At 37.5% G+C, this 22,456-nt stretch overlaps 2 protein-coding genes across 3 annotated transcripts in view; both read left to right on the top strand.

The window, feature by feature from the left end:
* Positions 1–8,265, top strand: part of LOC131940924 (sodium- and chloride-dependent glycine transporter 2-like) — a 58,968-nt gene extending 50,703 nt beyond the window's left edge. For both annotated transcript variants that reach the window (XM_059299845.1, XM_059299843.1), the window contains exons 10-14: positions 518–649; positions 785–884; positions 1,826–1,926; positions 2,332–2,499; positions 3,492–8,265. In XM_059299845.1, the coding sequence (XP_059155828.1) occupies positions 518–649; positions 785–884; positions 1,826–1,926; positions 2,332–2,499; positions 3,492–3,668 (678 nt within the window). In that variant the 3' untranslated portion in view covers positions 3,669–8,265. The remainder of the gene's footprint in view (positions 1–517; positions 650–784; positions 885–1,825; positions 1,927–2,331; positions 2,500–3,491) is intronic.
* A 676-nt stretch (positions 8,266–8,941) lies between these two features.
* On the top strand, positions 8,942–15,956 carry LOC131940946 (uncharacterized). Its single transcript, XM_059299875.1, has 5 exons — positions 8,942–9,106; positions 11,951–12,133; positions 14,074–14,191; positions 14,363–14,587; positions 15,679–15,956. The coding sequence occupies exons 1-5, from the start codon at positions 9,084–9,086 to the stop codon at positions 15,784–15,786; spliced, it is 657 nt and encodes a 218-aa protein (XP_059155858.1). The 5' UTR covers positions 8,942–9,083; the 3' UTR covers positions 15,787–15,956.
* The last annotated feature ends 6,500 nt before the right edge of the window (positions 15,957–22,456 follow it).

Below are 22,456 nucleotides of genomic sequence, written 5' to 3'. Positions count from 1 at the left end.
TTAATTATGTTGTTATGTATACTTACAATGTATCAGAGGACAAATTCTACATTTTGAAACTAATTTAGATTGATTTTGAAATTTTGATTGATTGATTTATTGATTAGTTTATTCATTGATTTATTGATTAGTTTATTCATTGATTTACTGATTAGTTTATTGATTGATTTACTGATTCGTTTATTGATTGATTTACTGATTAGTTTATTGATTGATTTACTGATTAGTTTATTGATTGATTTACTGATTCGTTTATTGATTGATTTACTGATTAGTTTATTGATTGATTTACTGATTAGTTTATTGATTGATTTACTGATTCTTTTATTGATTGATTTACTGATTAGTTTATTGATTGATTTACTGATTCGTTTATTGATTGATTTACTGATTCGTTTATTGATTGATTTACTGATTAGTTTATTGATTGATTTACTGATTAGTTTATTGATTGATTTACTGATTCGTTTATTGATTGATTTACTGATTAGTTTATTGATTGATTTTGTTCTTGTAGTTTGGGATGTTGGAGACCATTCTGAGTGGAGTGATGGATGAGTACCCACAAGCACTGAGGCGGAGGAAAACAGCCATAACTGCTGTGGCATGCTTTGTTGAGTTTCTACTTGGCTTACCGTGTATTACACAGGTAGGGGTTTCTGTGATGTATAGTTGACGTTAACCTGTTGTTCACCTTATACTGAATTATGTAGTCGGAAATCAAGTCCAACTTTACAATTAAAGAATTAAGAAGAAGAAAATGTATTTTTTGTCTCTGTTTCAGGGTGGAATCTATGTGCTACAGATCATGGACTGGTACTGTGCCAGCTTTTCTCTCATGCTCATTTCATTAGCTGAGTGTATGGCTTTAGCCTGGGCTTATGGTGAGTTGTGTTTAGTGTATGGGTTTAGCCTGGTGAGTTGTGTTTAGTGTATGGCTTTAGTTTGGGATTATGGGGAGTTGTGTTTAGTGTATGGCTTTAGCCTGGGCTAATGGTGAGTTGTGTTTAGTGTATGGCTTTAGCCTGGGCTTATGGTGAGTTGTGTTTAGTGTATGGCTTTAGCCTGGGCTTATGGTGAGTTGTGTTTAGTGTATGGCTTTAGCCTGGGCTTATGGTGAGTTGTGTTTAGTGTATGGCTTTAGCCTGGGCTTATGGTGAGTTGTGTTTAGTGTATGGCTTTAGCCTGGGCTTATGGTGAGTTGTGTTTAGTGTATGGCTTTAGCCTGGGCTTATGGTGAGTTGTGTTTAGTGTATGGCTTTAGCCTGGGCTTATGGTGAGTTGTGTTTAGTGTATGGCTTTAGCCTGGGCTTATGGTGAGTTGTGTTTAGTGTATGGCTTTAGCCTGGGCTTATGGTGAGTTATGTTTAGTGTATGGCTTTAGCCTGGGCTTATGGTGAGTTGTGCTTAGTGTATGGCTTTAGCCTGGGCTTATGGTGAGTTATGTTTAGTGTATGGCTTTAGCCTGGGCTTATGGTGAGTTTAGTTTTTGGCTTTTTTATTGGCATATGAAGAGTTGAGATGAATGGTGTGGCTGAATTAGTGTTCCATTACGAAAATGGGGAAAATGTCTTTATAGTTAGTTTATTAAAGGAAGGCTATTAATTACAGGTTAAAAAAAATAACGTTTGTTAAAAAACAAAAGAGATCGCCTACCTCTTAAGCATGCAATAGTTTGCTATTTTCAATAAAAAAATAGAAATCTATTTCTGTAATTAACCTGTTTAAAACTCGCCTATTTAATCCAATATAAATTTAATCTATTTTTTCAATTCTTCTTCTGTATTCATTTGTAGTAAAGTCACAATTATTTGATCCTGTGTAGGGGCTGACAGCCTAGCCAGAGATATAGCATTGATGATTGGCTATAAACCCCACTTTTGGTGGAAATACATGTGGAAGTACATCACACCTACTGTGGTATTGGTAAGTCATTTCTTTATAAACATTCTTGTGACATAATACATTAGGCTACCTCTCTTGGTCAGAGCTTTAATTTATTGAAAAAACTTTGATAACTGAAAAGAAGCATAATATAAAAAGTGGAGTTAATTCCACGTAGATCTTATCTAATGATAACATTGTTGTATTTAGATGTATTTAATTTTGATGCCATAATTACAATTTTTTTTTACCTCAAGCTATTTAGTGACATCCTTCAAGGTGCCAGATAATTGATTTTAATTTTGTACTTTTAAAATTCTGAAGTCTAGAATGTATAGATGCCCTACTTAAAATAACATATAAACCAGGTGAATTTTGTTGTTTATATCTTAATGTGGTTACATTAGTTCCAGTTACGACATATAAACCACATTTTTTTTTCTCTAGTTTATCTGGGTGTTCAGTGTGATTACGTTAACTCCGGTGACGTACGGTGACTACTCCTACCCATCATGGGCTGTAGCTATTGGCTGGTTGCTGGCCGTTATCTCAGTCATTCCCATTCCAATGGTGGCCATGCTGCAGATTCTCAAAACAGAGGGATCCTTCATTGAAGTAAGTGGGAATTTTATTTTCATTTTGACTCAATGGCCATTGGGGTTGTCCATAAATGACGTCACACTCGTAGGGGGGAGGGGGTCCGTGATTTTGTGACGGTGTGTGATGAGGGGGAGGAGGGGTTCAGATGGTGCGACGTCACACTTTTGCATTATAAAAAAGCAATGCTAGCAAATGAATTTTAGACGTTATTTTGCGTTTTAGAAGACTGTTGTAATAAATTGTAATAGGAATTGATTAAAATACTCTATTTTGACAGATTTCAGACAAGATTTTAGAAAAATATAGATGTAAAAAAAAAAATTCAACTGCAATTTTGAGGGGGGTTGTAGGCTGAGGTGTGACGTCATTTTAGGGGGAGGTCTGACTTTTTGTGATGATGTGTGACGGAGGGGAGGGGGGGAGGTAAAAATCGTCCAAAAAAGCCATATTGCTGACCACACTATTACTTGATTTGCTGAAGTAATAGAAACAGGTGGATGTTACTTCATCTACCCCATGATTTGCCTGGAGGTCGGTGTGGTCGGGTCGGTTAAGCTCATGGTTGCTGAACCAAAAAGCCCTGAGTACAAACCCCGGACAGATGAGGCTCCCTAACTGGGGACTCTTTTATGAGAGACAACTCCAAAAATGAAACAACTGCTGCCTTGTAGACTGCTTTTGGTTGAAAAAAGGCTATGGAAGCAAATCCAAATTAATATTTGATAGAATACTTAATTGTGATCGAGGGAATCCCTTCCGTAACTAGAATTAAGAAGAAAGGGTACACTGCACATCATTTTGGGACTTTTTTGGGAAATAATTGTCAAGACCTATACCATTCATCATAGAATATTTGTATCTTAATTCTTAAAGGGTTAATTTTAACATAGGTGCTATGTGTTCACTGCCTTGAATCAGAGAATGATTAGCCTATAAAAGAAAGGACTAGATCACACCTATATAAGCTTTAATCTACCTATGTACATGTTCCTTTCTCCTTTGCTCAGCGTCTGAAATTATTATTGAGACCTGATCCCACTTGGGGTCCATCAAAACCAGACGACAGGAGACGCTATAACGCAGCGCTGGGTAAATTTAATATGGAGGCTGTCGCAATGATGGGCAACTCAGTAGACTACTCCAACAACAATGGATGCTGTGATGAATCCTCCCTGATGGCTTAGTGAAGGAAATAGTACAACATTTTATAGATATAGGGTTTATTTGAATGATGTTTATGCCATGTTGTATTTTTGTTTGATGGCCAGATAAATATTTAAGTTAATGGAACAAGTATATTTTAATATATAGTAGTCTTAGTCCATGAATTCTTTTATGAATTCTATGGTTTAGTAGTGAATTAGATCTTTTAAAAATGTACGTGTTTATGTTATTGTAACATACAATACTTGTTAGTATATACACATAATTAAAATATTTATATTAGAATTTTAAAAAAATTATAAATTTTATGTAATAATTATCACTCTTGCCATTTGATTTTTGTGTTTTTACCTTTTTAAAATATAGATATTTAACATAATGTAAAAAAACATCATAAAATTTAAGAAAATTAAAACCCCTGGTTTAAAATTAAAATTTAATAATGAGAATATATTTCTTATGCCTGTTGAATTTTCATCTTTGTATATTTTTTTAATGATTTATAAAAAAATAATTTTTAAACCTTCTAGGATAAGAAAATATTTATAGTCAAACTAGTATTATCCTAAAAATATATTTATGATGATTAAAATTATTCATCAAATTTTTTTCCTCTTCTAATAATTTTGTGCATAGCTTGCATAAGAGGATTATACAAGGATGGGTCCAATCTATTGGCCAATTCACACAAGCCAGATAATCTTATAGTTTGCATAATTCTGTAGTTAGACCACACATTTTTTGCAGGTCTCTAAAGACTATGTCTATTTTCTTAACGTTGTTTGGTAGTGAAAAACTTTATTTTTTGTGTATCAAACCATAATGATTTTTTTTGTACTTTAATGTCTTTGTGGAACTCCTCTTATAGAGGGTGTGCTTAAGTCTGATGGTGCGCGGACCTTTAGGGGGTTTGACCATAGGTGGTTTGACCACAGTGGGGCTTTGACCATAACAGGGATTTGACCATAGGGAATTTGACCATAGGGGATTTGACCAAAGATATTTTCTCAGCAGAGGGTCTTTGATCACAGGTGGTTTGTCAACGGTTGTTTGATCACAAGCGCCGTGTCCATCTTTGAACAGGTGTTTTGTCCAATGCTGACATTTGATAACGCATTGTCTATATATGGTAAGGATTAATTTTAAAGTTGAGTAATTATATTTTAAACTGCGGCAGGATGTAATAATATGTTAATTCATCATGTATAACTACAAGTCATCTAAACCCCTCTATGTCACATCCATGGAGAATCTTGGAGAGTAGAGCACGTCAAAAAAAGGTAAAAGAACTATTGTATCGTGGACATGAATTTGGTTTCACAGAGAACGCCAGGACGGGTCACGCATTTGGCGGTGTATGAAGGATCGCACTTGTAAGTGCCAAGCTACAATAGTTGCACATCATAGGCGAGAAGATTCCTCAATATTCACACGAAGGAGACATTAGCTATGGTTTGGCAAAACGAGCTGTTGGAGAAATTAAACGAAGACTTGAGGATACTCTTGCTACACTAGCTGCAACACAAATGACAGTCGCGTTAACTCTAGCAGATCATGTTTTGCACGCTTTACCCAAGAAAACTACTTTATCAAGAGCATTGAGAAAGCACAGACAGAAGAGTAAAGCAATGCCTACTATTCCTCATGATCTTGAATTTTAGATACCGGAGCGTGTTCATCACTTCGTTCAACATGTCTCGGGTCCAGGCGATGATCGTATCATCATACTCGGTTGTCACGAGCTCATCGATGGCCTAGCATGTGCACCCGTATGGCTAGCAGATGGAACCTTGAGACAGTGCCATACTTATTATGATTAACCTCCCTCTGTGGTCAAACCCCCTATGGTCAAAGCTCCGCTGTGGTCAAACCCCCTATGGTCAAACCCCCTATGGTCAAAGCTCCGCTGTGGTCAAACCCACTATGGTTAAACCCCCTATGGTCAAAGCTCCGCTGTGGTCAAACCCCCGATGGTCAACACACCTATGGTCAAAGCACCTGTGGTCAAAGCACCTAGGACCAGTCTGATTACCTGTTAACCCAATCTTTATAATTTTCCTTAATCCAACTTGAAAATTTTTTTTTAGACTAATAGTTAAAATAATCATAAAACAAAAATTCTTTTTTTTGTGTGTTAATTAAATCTATAACTGATAGTTTGTTAGATTAATCCATTTAAATTGATTTCTCTAGTAAAACATCATTTTTTCAACCATATTTATTTTAAATTCATTTCTATAATCAAAACACAATCTTGGTAATGTTTGTAGAGTGTTGAAATCCTAGAAGTTACAATCAGTATTATACCATCAATTTATTCAAACTTTTTCAATAGAAGTCAGAGATTGATGTACTTTTATTTTGACTACTTTTTAAAAATTGAATTTTCTGCCCTTGAAGTACATACCCTATGATTTATCAAGGATCAAGAATAATTCATAACTTCAGACAGCAGTATAAAATAATTCCAACAATTTATTTTCATCAATGCATTGTGTCTAGCAGTGTAATTATCTCCCTTCTCACTCTCTTGATGCCAGGAATCTATAAGAGTTTAGGAATCAAGAATGGATTAAAAATCTTTAATTATAATTGAACATGACTAAAACCTATTTTGCTCAATGCACTACCATTGTTGTTTGAAGAACTGTTTACTTAAAAATTGGAATTAAAAAAAAATTAAATGAAAAGTTTTTAATTAAGGCATCTGAAGATTGATCCAATATGTACATAATTTTCTGGTATTTTGTCAAGTTATGCTGGTTGTTAGATTTGATCTCTGTTATTTTGTGAGTAAATCAAATGTTTGTTATTTTTTTTACTGTTGGGGAACACTTTAAATATTTTTATCGTGTATATGAAAAATTGTTGATTAAACTAAAGCACATGTTTTTTTTTTCCAATTTATTTAAAGTTTAAATGAAATGGCTCACAAAACTGGTATAATTTTAACTTTTGCAAAATTATTGTTCAATTTTATTGTTGATCACGATGTTTCAAAAAATGTTATTGTAATTTATTTATACTAACAAAAAATGGATGGGTACCCAGATACAAAATGTACAACTCCGAGTTGCAATAGTTTTTTCTCACTTTTTAAGAGGTTGTCACTTCATGTTAAAATTGTTTCTAACTTTGTGTTGTCACTCATTAGAGTTGCCACTCCTTTTTTTTCACTCCTTGTTAGAGTTTTTTTTCACTCCTTGTTAGAGTAATTCCTCTTTGACTGAGTTATCAATTGTTTTAAAAAAACATTTAATTTAAAATTTATGACAATAGCGCAAAGCTAAAACAAATTTAGAAAAATAATTTTCACTCATATTGCTGAATGACACTACACAATATTTGAATCAAAATAATTTAGTTTACGTGTTTCAAATATTATGTATAATTTGTATAATTTATAGATTATAATATTAGAATGGTACTATTAACATTCCTATACAGATCTAATGGACTAGTACAGTTATAATTATTATTTATAGTATTTATACAAGTAGGCTAGATTAATTTATGTTTTCAATTATAACTTCACAAAATCATGTAACAGAAATTTATACACTTTAAAGAATATAAAGCTGACACTTCAATACTATAATTTGAAGTAGTGATATAGAACTGTATTTAGAAAAATAAATTAAGCAGAAGGCTTATTATTTTATGTTTTTAAATGTTTTTTAATTTAATATAAAGCAATAGGCGTTGCATGTTTTTAAATGTTTTTTAATTTAAAAGAAAGCAGTTGGCCTGGTATGTTATTACATGTATGTTTAATTTAATACAACATAGTATTATGTCTTTACATTAGTTTTTTTAATTTAATCTAAAGCAGTAGTAGGTTTTTTCAAAATGAATGATATTGTTACAAGTATTTGATGTTTGAATTGGACTATCATTGGACTATTTTTAATTGGACCAGTTTGTAGCATCCATTTTCCCTTTACTCTAGTCCTGATGAATGGGTTTGTGGGGAATCTGGGTGGATTGTGTGTGTACATACCTTGAATTTCATTACGAAATGTATAAATCATGTTATATACATAGAGGCACTTCTGAGGTATAGACCCCTACCTGTAGTCATGTTTCTTAATAATTCTTAATAATAAAATAGTGGACCACTATGCCCTAATAGCCATGTTTCTTAATAATAAAGAAGTCGACCACGCCTAAAAAGCCATGGTTCTTATTAATAAAGAATTGGACCACTATGCCCCAAAAGCCATGTTTCATTTTTCTCTTTCTTCCTCCCTCCCAACTGGCACAAAATCCTTTTATCTAAATAATTGATCTTGTGTCTATTTGTCAAAATTAGGCGGTTACAAACTGCTATGTTTATCTTACATATCAGTGACAGCTTTAAAAGATTTAAGATGGGATAGGTCCAACATATAAACCATATATAAAACACAACTTCAATTTTAAAAATTTTTAACATTATTTAATTTTTTTTTTTATCTAAGTCTAGCAAAGTGATCTGTGGTAATTTGACTGTACATATCATAAAGTTTTTGTGTGCCAGATTTTTCAGTTGAAACATGCCAACGGGATTCCATGAATCTGATAAACCTTTGTATTGTGAACATTTTTATTTCAATAAATAAATTTTGCGGCTTAGCCTAGACAGCGTTTTTTTTTACACTATTTTATTTGTTGTGTTAGTGTTGGGAAAGAATTAGTTGCAACAAAGCTAATTGTGTTGTTTCAACCATGCTCGTTGGAAGCTGTGGTGGATTGTATTTGGAAGCTGTGGTGGATTGTAATTGGAAGCTGTGGTGGATTGTATTTGGAAGCTGTGGTGGATTGTATTTGGAAGCTGTGGTGGACTGTATTTGGAAGCTGTGGTGGACTGTATTTGGAAGCTGTGGTAGATTGTTTTTGGAAGCTGTCGTGGGCTGTATTTTGTAAGCTATAGTGGATTATATTTTGGAAGTTGTGGTGGATTGTATTTTGTAGCTGTCCCTATATATATATATATATATATATATATATATATATATATATATATATATATATATATATATATATATATATATATATATATATATATATATATATGATTAAACCCCTCCCTCCCCCACATGTCGTCACTGGCTGATGGGCATGTAGTCTGGAACTAAATTTAAACAAGAACACATTTACACAATACAACTGGAACACACGCAACGAAATTGAATCAACGTCTCGCTCAATTCTTCCTCCCCCCCCTCCCCACCCGGGGCAACTAATAAGTGATATTGTGATGTTCGTGAGATGTGTTCTGTATGCTACACACACACTCCCTGAACTGTGACTCCCAACAACACGTTTAGTGTTAGCCTGAACTGGGTGTAGACGCCGTGGTATCCCATGTTCAGTGTTTAACAGTGTTAGACCGAGCACAGTTGCTTGATGCCCAAGGTTTAAACAATAAAACAAGTTAACTTTAACGACCAAACATGGCATTTCAGAGTCTCAGAAGGTAAAAATATTATTTTAATGTAGTTTAATGGTTAATAAACACACCAAAATCTTTGTAAAAGGGGTCCGAAGCACAACGTTCAATTTTATTTTCGTTGTTTTGATTCTTCGTAAGATATGTTCAATATTATAATGAGTAGTTTCTATTCTAACATCAATGTTTAAAGTTTAATAATATAATTAATTTTGTGCTGTCTACTCGAACATATTTTTAACAAATATATAATAAATAAATCAATTTAAGAAAGAATCATTGTTCATCTAGTGTGATGAAGATTGAAGTTTGATATCTATTTTAATAGAATGTAGACTCAAATTAAAGTGCAAGGTTATTGTAGAGATTCTTCAGCTTCTTTCTGTATGGCTTTATTAATAGTTGCTATGGTTACAGACAGTACGTCGGAAGTCTCGTAAAGTTAGGTGTCAACCGAAACGTTTAGTTATCTTGAATTTGATTGGTTGACGTGTGCCTCTATGTATAGATGAGTGTTTAGAAATTCAAAGTAAAGTGACGCTTTAACTTAACGTGTAAGTTTAAGAAATTAAGCAGCTGATTTGGTATCTACTTTAAAGGTAACACCAAACTCAAAACCTAACCTCATGATACAGTAAGTCAAATCTAATAATGTTAATCATCAGCTGCACCATCATCATCAGTATCATCATTATCATTATCTCACAAAGCCCACTAAAACCTCTGCCTGTTGGAATGTTAGGCCACCCCCCTTCCACTCTTTCTACATTGATCTTGTTCACGTTTACCCCCCCCCTCTTGCCCTTTGGTGTCTATATGAGAGCAATCCATGCCAATGCATCTACTCTCACTCTTACAGATGCGTAGCGACCCTTCCCGGCGACCGGGGACAAAGTGTCGATTTGCACCCCCCCCCCTCAAACTTTCGATTTGCACCCCCTCCCCCCCTCAAACTTTCGATTCGCACCCTCCCCCCCCTTAAACTTTTGATTTGCACCCCCCCCTTCAAACGTTCAATTTGCACCCCCCTTCAAACTTTCAATTTGTTTTTCCAACCCATTTTGTCCCCGCCCCCCCCCCCCTCGCTACGCCTCTGCACTCTTAGCACATTTTCAGCTTCGAAAACAAGTCATAAAAAAGTTAGCGATCATTAAAAATAATTTGTACTTCCACATCCCCCCCCCCCTAACTATGACAAAATCCTTCCCCCCCCCCCTAACTATGACAAAATCCTTCCACCCCCCCCTAACTATGACAAAATCCTTCCACCCCCCCCAACTATGACAAAATCCTTCCACCCCCCTTAACTATGACAAAATCCTTCCACCCCCCCCTAACTATGACGAAATCCTTCCACCTCCCCCCCTAACTATGACAAAATCCTTCCCCCCCCCCCTAACTATGACAAAATCCTTCCACCCCCCCCCCCTAACTATGACAAAATCCTTCCACCCCCCCCTAACTATGACAAAATCCTTCCACCCCCTCCCTAACTATGACAAAATCCTTCCACCCCCCCTGACTATGACAAAATCCTTCCACCCCCCCCCTAACTATGACAAAATCCTTCCACCCCCTTCCTATGACAAAATCCTTCCACCCCCCCCCCAACTATAACAAAATCCTTCCCCCCCCCAACTATGACAAAATCCTTCCACCCCCCTAACTATGACAAAATCCTTCCACCCCCCCCCCCTAACTATGACAAAATCCTTCCACCCCCCCCCTAACCATGACAAAATCCTTCCACATCCCCCCCCTAACTATGACAAAATCCTTCCACCCCCCCTAACTATGACAAAATCCTTCCACCCCCCCCCCCTAACTATGACAAAATCCTTCCACCCCCTTCCTATGACAAAATCCTTCCACCCTCCCCCCCCCCCCCAACTATGACAAAATCCTTCCACCCCCCCTAACTATGACAAAATCCTTTCACCCCCCCCCAACTATGACAAAATCCTTCCACCCCCCCCCCTAACCATGACAAAATCCTTCCACATCCCCCCCCCTAACTATGACAAAATCCTTCCACCCCCCAACTATGACAAAATCCTTCCACCCCCCCCCCCCCCCCCTAACTATGACAAAATCCTTCCACCCCCTTCCTATGACAAAATCCTTCCACCCCCCCCCCAACTATGACAAAATCCTTCCACCCCCCCAACTATGACAAAATCCTTCCACCCCCCCTATCACAAAATCCTTTCACCCCCCCCCAACTATGACAAAATCCTTCCACCCCCCCCCCCCCAACTATGACAAAATCCTTCCACCCCCCCTAACTATGACAAAATCCTTTCACCCCCCCCCCCAACTATGACAAAATCCTTCCACCCCCCCCCCCCCAACTATGACAAAATCCTTCCACCCCCCTAACTATGACAAAATCCTTCCACCCCCCCCCAACTATGACAAAATCCTTCCACCCCCCCCAACTATGACAAAATCCTTCCACCCCCCCTAACTATGACAAAATCCTTTCACCCCCCCCAACTATGACAAAATCCTTCCACCCCCCCCCAACTATGACAAAATCCTTCCACCCCCCCCCAACTATGACAAAATCCTTCCACCCCCCTAACTATGACAAAATCCTTTCACCCCCCCCCCCCCCAACTATGACAAAATCCTTCCACCCCCCCTAACTATGACAAAATCCTTCCACCCCCCCAACTATGACAAAATCCTTCCACCCCCCCCCCCAACTATGACAAAATCCTTCCACCCCCCCTAACTATGACAAAATCCTTTCACCCCCCCCCCCCAACTATGACAAAATCCTTCCACCCCCCCTAACTATGACAAAATCCTTCCACCCCCCCCTAACTATGACAAAATCCTATCTACGCCACTGCTTGACACCCCCAGGCGAATCGTCGGCTCCTCCGTGGACCAGCAGTCGGACAACACCATCTCCCTGACCAGCGTGCTGGACCTAGTGGACCCGGCCATCCGGGCACAAGGGGAGCAACTCTTTGATCAGTTCGTCATGAGCCAGGTCAAGTCGTACGAGGTTATCGGCCCCTGCGTGCAGTCCATACTCGCACCAAGGTAAGGGCGTGTATCAGATAGCTGTCTTTCTTTTAGGCATTTTTCTACGTGGGTTGGGAGCACTTAGAAGCTTTGGGCGTGTGCGTGCGTGTGTGTGTGTGTGTGGGGGGGGGGGTGTGTGGGGTTGGGTTGTACCTAAATGGCCGGGGTGGGGCACTAACCGATAAAATATTTGACAGCGAGTTTATACAAATTTAAAAAAAGCAACAATTAACTTATAGCATCGGGTAGTTCCAAAGGTCATGGGACCGAGTGGTCACCTTTCTAAACCGAAAGTTTCGAGTCCGGATCTCAGACAGTGTATCTTCCAGACTTTTTTCTCCGAGGGGGGCACTTGATATTTTCGGGGGCGGACAGCATTTTCCGGGGGGGGGGGGGGGGGGGGGGGGGGATGGACAGACATTTTCCGGGGGGGGGGGGGGGGGGGGCGGACATTTTCCGGGGGGGGGGGGCGGTCACTGGTAAAAGTATGTTTTCTATATAAATTCCATTACGTTCGGGGGGGGGGGGGGGCTCTAAGCCGCCCCCCCTCCCCCCGAAGAGTTGCCTGGAAGAAACTCTGATCTCGGACGTGAGTCTCTAGGACGTCCCCGAGTCCACCCAGTTCAGATCCGTGCCTGATTCGCGTTAGGGGGAGCAAAGGCAGCTGAGCTAACACACCATCCCTGCATACGCAGTGGTTAAAAAAAAACAACTGCTCTACTTCATCTGCCATATTGATCTTAACGTCCGCAATAGGAACTTAACTAGACCCCAATTTTTATATATTTAGCCTAACGCTACATATTTAGATCCATTTTTACTTCCCCCGCCTCAGACATGTAATTTACAGCGTAAGTTTGCCTTGCATGTCCGCTTTAGTATTAGTTTTCTTCATCAGTGTAGCCTACTTTCATTCATTTAAGACGAGCCGACCCGCGGCATATCATACGCCGCTATTTAGTTGTTGTTTTTTCTACTTTTCAGTAATTCATAATTTGTGAATTCTACACTACCAACGCTGCCACTGAAAATATTTCTTTAAAACACTTTAAGTAGCTCGTTAAGGACGATAACCCCCCTCCTCCCCCCCCTCCGTTAAAGTAAACTCCACTTAGTTACCCCCCCCACGTTTAAAATCGTTTCAAACTAAATTATCTGCCCCTAATAGTCGTCACTAAACCCGGCTCTGCTGTAAACAATAAACATTTAGCGTGAACCACAGCTCACCAGACCATGTAGGGGTGGGAGTGGTAGGGAGCGCGCTTACAGCTTGTTTTCTATCGTCTCCCTGAAGAGAATTATATATATAGAAGATTGGTTACTTATACATAGATCTAATACAAAACGTCTAAATATAAAAAAAGAAAAAGAAAAAAAAAACAACCTGAAAATGCAAATGTGTAATTAATGATGATTTAAGTTTCTTTTTTTCCATCGGCGTGGTGGGTTGAGGGGTGGGGGGTTGGGTTTTTAAATAGAGCTAAAACAAATTTGGGATTACAGAGGATTAAAATGATACAAATTTTAAGCAATCGGAGAAGTTATGTTATTACAATGAGACACATCAAAGCAAACATACTTCCCTTTCAAACATCTATAGCAGTCCTCAAACAGTTTTAAAAAAAAATTCATTTGTTTTAAACATTTAAAATAGTAATAATAATTTATTTGACGGTTTTACACAGCATCAATATCAATGAATGTCAATTTTATATATAGTAATTAAATGGAGAAAATAAATTAGCAAAATAACTAAATTAAAATATGGTGTACGGTGTACGTTAGCATTTACCAACAGTTGCTATGGCATTTCTACCTTTAAAGATTCCAAACGTTTAAAAAATCAAGCTGTTTGCAGTTTATTTTATACCCGTGATTAAATTTGATATTGTATTAAAATTTCACACTATTATATTGCCTAATGAAATGTTAAAAAACGTTTTAAATGTTTGCTGTAGGACTCCAACACCTGTGGACAGGACACAAATCAATGACGCGTCTAATCGTCTGTGTGAACTGGCGACAAGATTCGCTGAGACAGAGGAACGAAAACTCGTGAAGGAAACAGCAGTTATGGTAACTTTTGTTTATTACAAGAGACAACTCTAGTTATTTAAAAAAGAGTTGTTGTTACTGAGAACGTTGACATTGACAAAAGGGCAATAACTCATTAAATTGTATTAAAATTACTCGAACTAGAGTTATCTGTCTTATAGTGTGTAACTTGAATGTCTAATCTTTGTCTAGTTGAGTTCAAACATGACCGGCCAGGATTTGGCCACGATACTGACCACGATGATTGGCAGGACGAACCATCTGGAGGAAGGGATCGTTGTTCTGTTTTATTTCTGCTTTGACATCATTCTGCACAGGATGACAGCCAAGTGGGGCAATGCGCTGGAGGTGGTCAACTTGTGCCGGTCAAGTCTGGTTCAAATCCTGGGGCCTCGGGTTCAAGCTAGTGGAGGATGGGTGAGTTAGTGGGTGTGTGAGAGGAGGGAGGGTGATTGTGAGGGGTGATGGGTGTGTGTATAGGCTGATTGGTGCGTGTATAGGCTGATTGGTGTGTGTGTAGGCTGATTGGTGTGTGTATAGGCTGATTGGTGTGTGTGTATAGGCTGATTGGTGTGTGTGTATAGGCTGATTGGTGTGTGTGTATAGGCTGATTGGTGTGTGTGTCTAGGCTGATTGGTGTGTGTGTATAGGCTGATTGGTGTGTGTGTCTAGGCTGATTGGTGTGTGTGTCTAGGCTGATTGGTGTGTGTGTGTCTAGGCTGATTGGTGTGTGTGTATGGGCTGATTGGTGTGTGTGTATGGGCTGATTGGTGTGTGTGTGTCTAGGCTGATTGGTGTGTGTGTGTCTAGGCTGATTGGTGTGTGTGTGTCTGGGCTGATTGGTGTGTGTGTCTGGGCTGATTGGTGTGTGTGTCTGGGCTGATTGGTGTGTGTGTATGGGCTGATTGGTGTGTGTGTATGGGCTGATTGGTGTGTGTGTATGGGCTGATTGGTGTGTGTGTATGGGCTGATTGGTGTGTGTGTATGGGCTGATTGGTGTGTGTGTATGGGCTGATTGGTGTGTGTGTGTATGGGCTGATTGGTGTGTGTGTATGGGCTGATTGGTGTGTGTGTATGGGCTGATTGGTGTGTGTGTATGGGCTGATTGGTGTTGGCGTAATGAGTGGGTAAAGATGTGCGTGCGTGGATGTGTATGGGGATGCTTGGGTTGGTAATGAGTGTGTGGGTGGGGTGGGGGTGTGAGGGTGATGGGAGGTCAGGGGTGTATTTGGGTGGGTGATTTGTGTGTGTTGGGGTTTCAAATGAATGGGGTTCTATTCATATGTGTGTGCGAGGTTGTAACAGGCGTATGCTACTGTGTGTGTGGGGGAATGTTCATTGCATTTCTTTAAAATAGTTTATATTTTAACTTTATTCATATATTTTATTATTTTGGACGTTCTTGAATTCTTCTTTTGGACAGTATTGCCCCTCTACCTTTACCCCCTTTACCTTTACCCCCTTTACCTTTACCCCCTTTACCTTTACCCCCTTTGTATCTCCCCCAGGGTAAGGTGTTTACCAGCGGTACCAGGGGCGGTGCCATGCTGGGTCTCTTCGCCACGGGGATGTTCGTGCTCTCAAGGATTGGCCCTGGCATTCTGCTCATCTTATGAGACGCCTTCATGACTATTTTTTTTATTTCACTTTGTTTCATGTTAATTTATAACTAGCAACATCACTTTAACTATATTATTACATGTCACATATTTACTTGAATAAAAGTATTATACTTATCGAATAATTGCAATGCAGCTAATACATTATTTATAAAAGTTGCAATATAAATGCTAATAAACTTTCCTGAGAAGTTTTAAATGTTTGTTAAATTTTTTTTTTATTGGAAAATATTTAGCTTAAAACTTTATAAAATAAAAGGGAGCGAAACTATGCGAGAAAAGTAAATTACAATCTAAGAACATTATATTGGGTAGTTTCCCTTGGATGCTACAATTTAAATGCGACTGATAAACGCAGTGTCAAAACTTTTCACTCTAGTAAACGAAATAGGCCTACATCTAAACTCCACATAAGATGAATCAATTTGAATTTAAACAGCTAGATGTTTTATATAGACTTAACGTACCGTTGAAAAGAACTTGAAAATATAAAAAAAATAATTCTATCTACAAACATCTATCCCACGTTTCCGTGGCTTTACATGTATTACTTATGTGATACACGAAAATCTGAACTGGCTCTTATTTAATTATGACCACCATAATTTGCGTGCTGTATTTTAAACATGAATATATTGATTTATGCCATTTGAATTTTTTTAAACATCGCATGATTTAGTGCACATTTAAGGAAATTCACTGTCAAGGTATCAAAATTTTCTTCTAAAAGAAACAGTTCCTTATGATTTATATTGGAACATGTTTGTTTGAAACTACTCACGCACACGCAAGAGGGATATGTATTCAAATGCTGAACATCAACTTCAAGACTGCACTCTTTCTTAAAAAAAAAAAACAGTTAAAGACCACTCTTTCGTCTACGAAAGAAAAAAAATGTTACGATTGAACGACAAGATGGCTTTGTTCGTCGATGACAAAAAAAAAAAAAAAAAAAAAAAAAAAAAAACCAGAAAAAAACTAAATCCTTTCGCTTTAATGTTCTTTAAATTTTAACACTAAAAACAGGAAATGCACCTTTGCAAAATGTAAAAAGTTCAGATGATAATTTACCACAATTTTTAAAAACCTGGAAGAGTCAAACGTTTTAAGATCTAGTTCATTTGCATGTAGCATAAATTATAAAAATTTTTAAATGCATCAAGTGTTAAAAACAACTGTCTTTGTTGACATGTTATAATAACAAAAATAATTTTACTGCGACAGATTTTTACATGCAAAAAAAAAATAATGGACAAGGGTTAAAAGAAAAATTAACCCTCTGCTATTGAAGGGAAATAACTCATCGTTAGCCATTTTTGTCTGCACGGTGCGAGTATCGCCTTACAAAAACACGACGCCAACACGAAAAGCTAGAACCCCCGTAACTCTGCAATTAGTCTTTTTTTAATTTCTCGATTACCTCCCTTGAACTGGCTCGGCGCGACTTTTTGACCCGTCAACGTCGGGATAAATGGTGACGGCGGGGAGGCAACCACCTCTTGAAAAAAAAAAATAAAAAAAAAATATTAAAAAAAATTTAACGAATAGAAAATAGAATAGTAAAAAAAAAAGCAATGCTATGCATTCTAATTTTTAACTTTAAATGTTCACGACTAATAAAATTATAAAAAAAAACCCCACTCCTTCTAATCAGAATATATTACAGTGTATAGAAATCTCCAGGTGTAGTTTCCTATACCGACGTCTAAATTCTTTACGTCTGCAGCCGATGTAATCTGCATGTAATCAATCTACTTGTGCTGCACAGTTAGACCGCCAGACACAAATCTTCTCTTCTTGTACGTCCGCGCTGTAGACGTTCGCATTTAACTAGCTTTTAAATTTGAGAATCCCCCGTCTCTCGGATAATCTAAAAAGAAAACAAGAACGGTTCTGTTTTCGCGTATCTAAGCCGTGTAACTCGATACTCCTTTGTGTTATCTTTTCCTTTTTTTAAATCCAGTTTTCTCTTTTAAATTTAAAGGGATAAACGAGTTCTTTCTGTTCCACTTAACCACAAAAATTTACATTGTTTATTTTTCTTCATTACAGGTGACTTACCCCGAAAAAAACAACGGAATTTTTTTTTTTTGCTCTAGAATTTTGGAGTATCACCTTCCGATTAACGAGGCTTAATACTAGCACAGTAGGGGAGGTAATGCTTCAATAGGGGAAGCAACCAACACAAACGGATGCGTTTTTTTTTTTTTTTATTTATGGCGGACGCGGTCGGGCGGCAGGACATTTTCAAAGACTACAATGACAACTGTCTAGAAAATTAGCCGCGTCTTTGCCGGATAGCATAGAGTGGAATACGAGCTGTGGTAGAAATTTACCTTCACAAGAGGTGTGAGAAATAAGCACGCATGGGTGCTTCATTTTATATTTTTGATATTTTTTACACCGCCACTTCAGAACACCCCCTATTCGTCGCTATAACAGTGTAGGAGCGTTCTTGAACTCTTGGTGGAGGTGTATATGACACCGCGTATATGATAAAGGTAATTGTGTCTTCCCAAGAGGCTCACACAAGAATAACAGTATTTAAAAGGACGATTTCGTGACGCTAGAGTGGATTTACCCCTACTCGCCCCTCGTACGTCCGCGAGTATTTGAACAGTTTATACATACGGGCTCGTGTCTCGTCAAGCGATACTTCTAGAATATTTTTATTCGAGAGTTATTTTTTTTTTAGAAATTATGTGTGAGAAAATGACGGGAAAGTACACGGTGTTTGGAGCTAAAGTTATAAACCTACGCACCTAAAATAAAGGTGTCAGATAGTTACACTTTTTTTTGACGGTGTACTCACTGAAAAAAAAAGCTTGATGAGTTATTATCTCGTGTGAATTATAACGGAATCTTTTAAAAATTATTGTTATTTGAGGGGGATATTAATAGAAATATGAGAACTTCGTAGAGTGTCTTGGCAGAAACAGGAACATAGGGGGCGGGGCTGACACTGATAAAAGTAAATATTTCCTGTATAAATTCCATTTCTTTAGGGGTGGGGGGGTAGACTACCTTCGGGGTGGGGTGTGTGTGTGTGAAGAGATAGATGCCTAGAAACAACTCTTCGCGTATTCCAAGTTCAGCACTACGTTTTTTTTTTTAAAAACAAACCATTTGCAATCTTTGTTTTATTGTTCACTACTGAAAAAAAAAGACACCTTAATAAAATAGAATGAAGTAATTTTATTTGTTATTTTTTTTAAAGAATCGGCTACATTAATAAACATTATATATGTGTGACCACAATAGTCGTGCTATATATATATATATATATATATATATATATTATATATAATATATATATATATATATATATAATATATATATAATGCGTGTGTTTGTGTGCGTGTGTATGTGTGTTTTAGTTTTGGTTATATTTAGTTTTGGTTATACAATGAATGCGTCTATTCACTTGCTACACTTTACTCCAACTTTTCCAATCAGCTTCTAAGTCAGTTTAAAATTTAACTTTGCTGGTATAAATTTAATAGAAGGCTTTATTACGTAATTTTATGGGAGATAACCGGACTCTCCCTGACTCCATGTAATACTAACAACTAGTACATAAAGAAAGACAACCTCCCAGCATGATATGGTTTGCAAAACATTATTATTTCAATTTCTTTAGATGAAATGAAAAAAAAAAACCCGATCCTAAAATAAAATTTGATATTTGCAAATTTGTCACACGGCACTAAAATGTCGTTTTTCTCCAGCACGCGGATTAATATCGGAATGAGAAAACCGCTTTGCAGCGAATAATTCCGCAATTTTCCCATCAGGCTTTGAGTTTTATGACGCCCATGGGCTAATCAGGAGTTATCGTTCCTGCCAACATTTAAAATATGGGTAGGCGCAAGTCACCCGTTTAACCCAAATAATGGCGCAGCTGCCCGGAGTTGGCTCAGCGTGGCTCATGATGGCTCATTGTCCAGCAAGAAAACCATGCTCATAGCCTATGATTTCAGATTCAAATTTCTAGAACGGATCTAAGCGGTCAAAGAGAAATAGTTTTTTTTGTATTACAGTTCGTATACATAATTTCGTGCATTCTAAGTTCACAATTCTCTCAATTAATACACGAAATTATTTCCCTTCACAAGCATGGTGTCAGTTGCCATTCTGTAAACATTTGTTTAGTTGGCATGTGTTAATATTACACTGTCAGACCGCCTGATCACCTTCAAAACCTGCTATTTTCTATTGATTTATTTTTATGATTTTCAATAATTGAATTTATCAATTTTTCACGTAGTGCAAAACAATAAAATCTAACACATCTTTAAAAATAGATCGATATTATTAAAAAAGTTAAGGCACGAAACAGACTTTACCAATACATAGAGTTCTTTGAGGCATCTCTATGGGTGGGTGTGGTCATGTGTGGGGGGAGGGGGGTCAGTGCCCCCTTCGAAGAACGTCTACCACTACCCTCCCCCAACGAAATATGATTTATGTAGAATATATATTCTTTTATCAGTATCCACCCCTCCGCCCTTCCCGGAAAATTGAGACCGCCCCCTCCCTTACCCTAATGAATAGATTCAGCCTTGTCAGATAGGAACATTCAGTATTATTTAGTATTATCGCGAAAGTCGAGACACCAACCCTCTCTCCCCCCCCCCCCCCCCCCATTATATGATGCCATGAAAATCCGCTCGCAACAAAAATAACCACAACCTTTTTACATGACGTCATTTATGAACGAACCCTTGCCCAACCAGGTGCCTCATTTAACACTAACCCTTCAAAGTCAAGTTTTTAAAATATATTTTTTTATAAAGGTAGAAGTTGATCTCTACTTCATATGCCATATGGATCGCAGATTCAAAAGCTAACTTGCTAGCTTTACTTATAAAAAAAAGAATTAAAAAAAAAATGTGCTTTGGCTATGCTGTTCAATATATTTTTTAAATTAGCGTCTACTCTCGCGCTTTCTCGTTATCTCGCGATACAGAATTACGCACGAGATCCGGCGCTTGAGGCTGGCAGTTTTAATCCACATCAAGTGACTGGCAAGATTTCCGTCCGGAGGCCGAGTGTCTGTGGGAGGATTAAAACCTAGGGTGGGATTACGACAAGACCTTACGATAACAGCACCGGTGCGGCGCGCATCTCTAGAGGGTGCGCAAACAAAGATGCGGTCATGAGCGCTGATAGTGTGCACTTTGTGATACGCGCACCCTGTATGATAGCGAAGGGAAGTTACTCTGTTTGTCCAAACAAGGATTAGATGGTTTCCTAGACGCATAAATTGCAGTTTCATTTCTCGGCCTTGGGTTTGGGGGTAAGGTAAAATGACGAATGCAGACAAGAAATTCAATGAAATAAATGTAACTAAAATTTCAGTCTATCGGAAAGAAATAGAAAAAGCGTATAATTTGTCTAGAAAATATAAACTTTAACGAGTATCCGCCCCCCTTCTCCCCGGAAATTTAAGTCTGTTTTTTTGTTTATTGATATGAAATTGTTTGAGTGGCATGTGTGTTTTCTTTTGTGTTTCTGATTGCATTTTAAGCCTTGTTCTGTTCCCAAGTGGGTACATTTTAAAAACGATTAACCGTGGCGTAGCCTTGTTCTGTTCCCAAGTCGGTACATTTTAAAACGATTAGATATATAAAGGTTTATTCTGGGGTTGAAGTTATTGAAAAGGCCCCCCCCCCCCCCCCCCCAACTCCCCCAACGAAGGAAAAAAATAACCTTCGAATTAAAGAAGATATAATACATTCCATCATGTGTTTATAATCTTAGGTAACAGTTTGTAAATGCTCGCTTATTCCTTGTGTCAAAGACTGGCCTCAGCATAAACACAAACACGCCCGTCATGGCCCTGACTATTTGTCAAGTTTGTATTCTCGTGGTGAGATTGTTTAAAAAAAACTGCTCTATCATAGGGCTGATAATTTCAACAAACAGAGCATTCATTGTGTTACATCATATCATGTCACCCAACTAGTCTATATGCTAAAATCAATATTCGAGCCTCATCCCTCTTTGCGAACAGTGATTTACACGTCTCGTATACATTCATTTTTCTTTAAATGACAAGGGAGGTAATCTTGAACAAAACGCTTTAATTGGTTGTTTTAATTGACACACAAAATGTAGATGAGTTATATCAGAATACTATATTTATTGTTTGTTCAATTATTTAGTGTGTGTTTCTTGAGTAATTTAGTGTTATATTTTAAAATACTTTTATTTTAAATAATCGTTGAAGCCAAACTAAAACGCGAGAATAAAACGAATTAAATATTATATCAAATTTTAACAATTTTTCGATTAGTGTTCGGATTGCAGTTTCTCTTGCAGTACAATTTTTAACTTAATTAATTGAATGTTTAAAACTAGTAGACAAATAGAAAAAAAAAACCCTTTTTCTCCTGTTAAATTAATAAATTATGAAAACGCTTTATTTTCGTCCTATTTTGTGGAAATATGTTTTATTGTACTACCATGTGCATGTACAATGTCCATGTAGTCATTTTTGTTAGGTCTGTAAACGCTCGATTAAAAAAAAAACAAAAAGCATTTGCGCACGATTTTGTGCGCAGTTTTCCATTGCGCATCTTTCCGGTCACCGACTCTCTGGTATCGTCAAAAGAAATTTTCCCACAAACCCATGTAAAAATACATCGATACATTCAGAAACAAG

The sequence above is a fragment of the Physella acuta genome, unplaced genomic scaffold (genome assembly GCF_028476545.2).
Source record: "Physella acuta isolate Inbredline_101_S28 unplaced genomic scaffold, ASM2847654v3 ptg000335l, whole genome shotgun sequence".
Classification (NCBI taxonomy): Eukaryota; Metazoa; Mollusca; class Gastropoda; family Physidae; genus Physella; species Physella acuta.
This window is presented reverse-complemented; position numbering and strand designations above follow the sequence as displayed.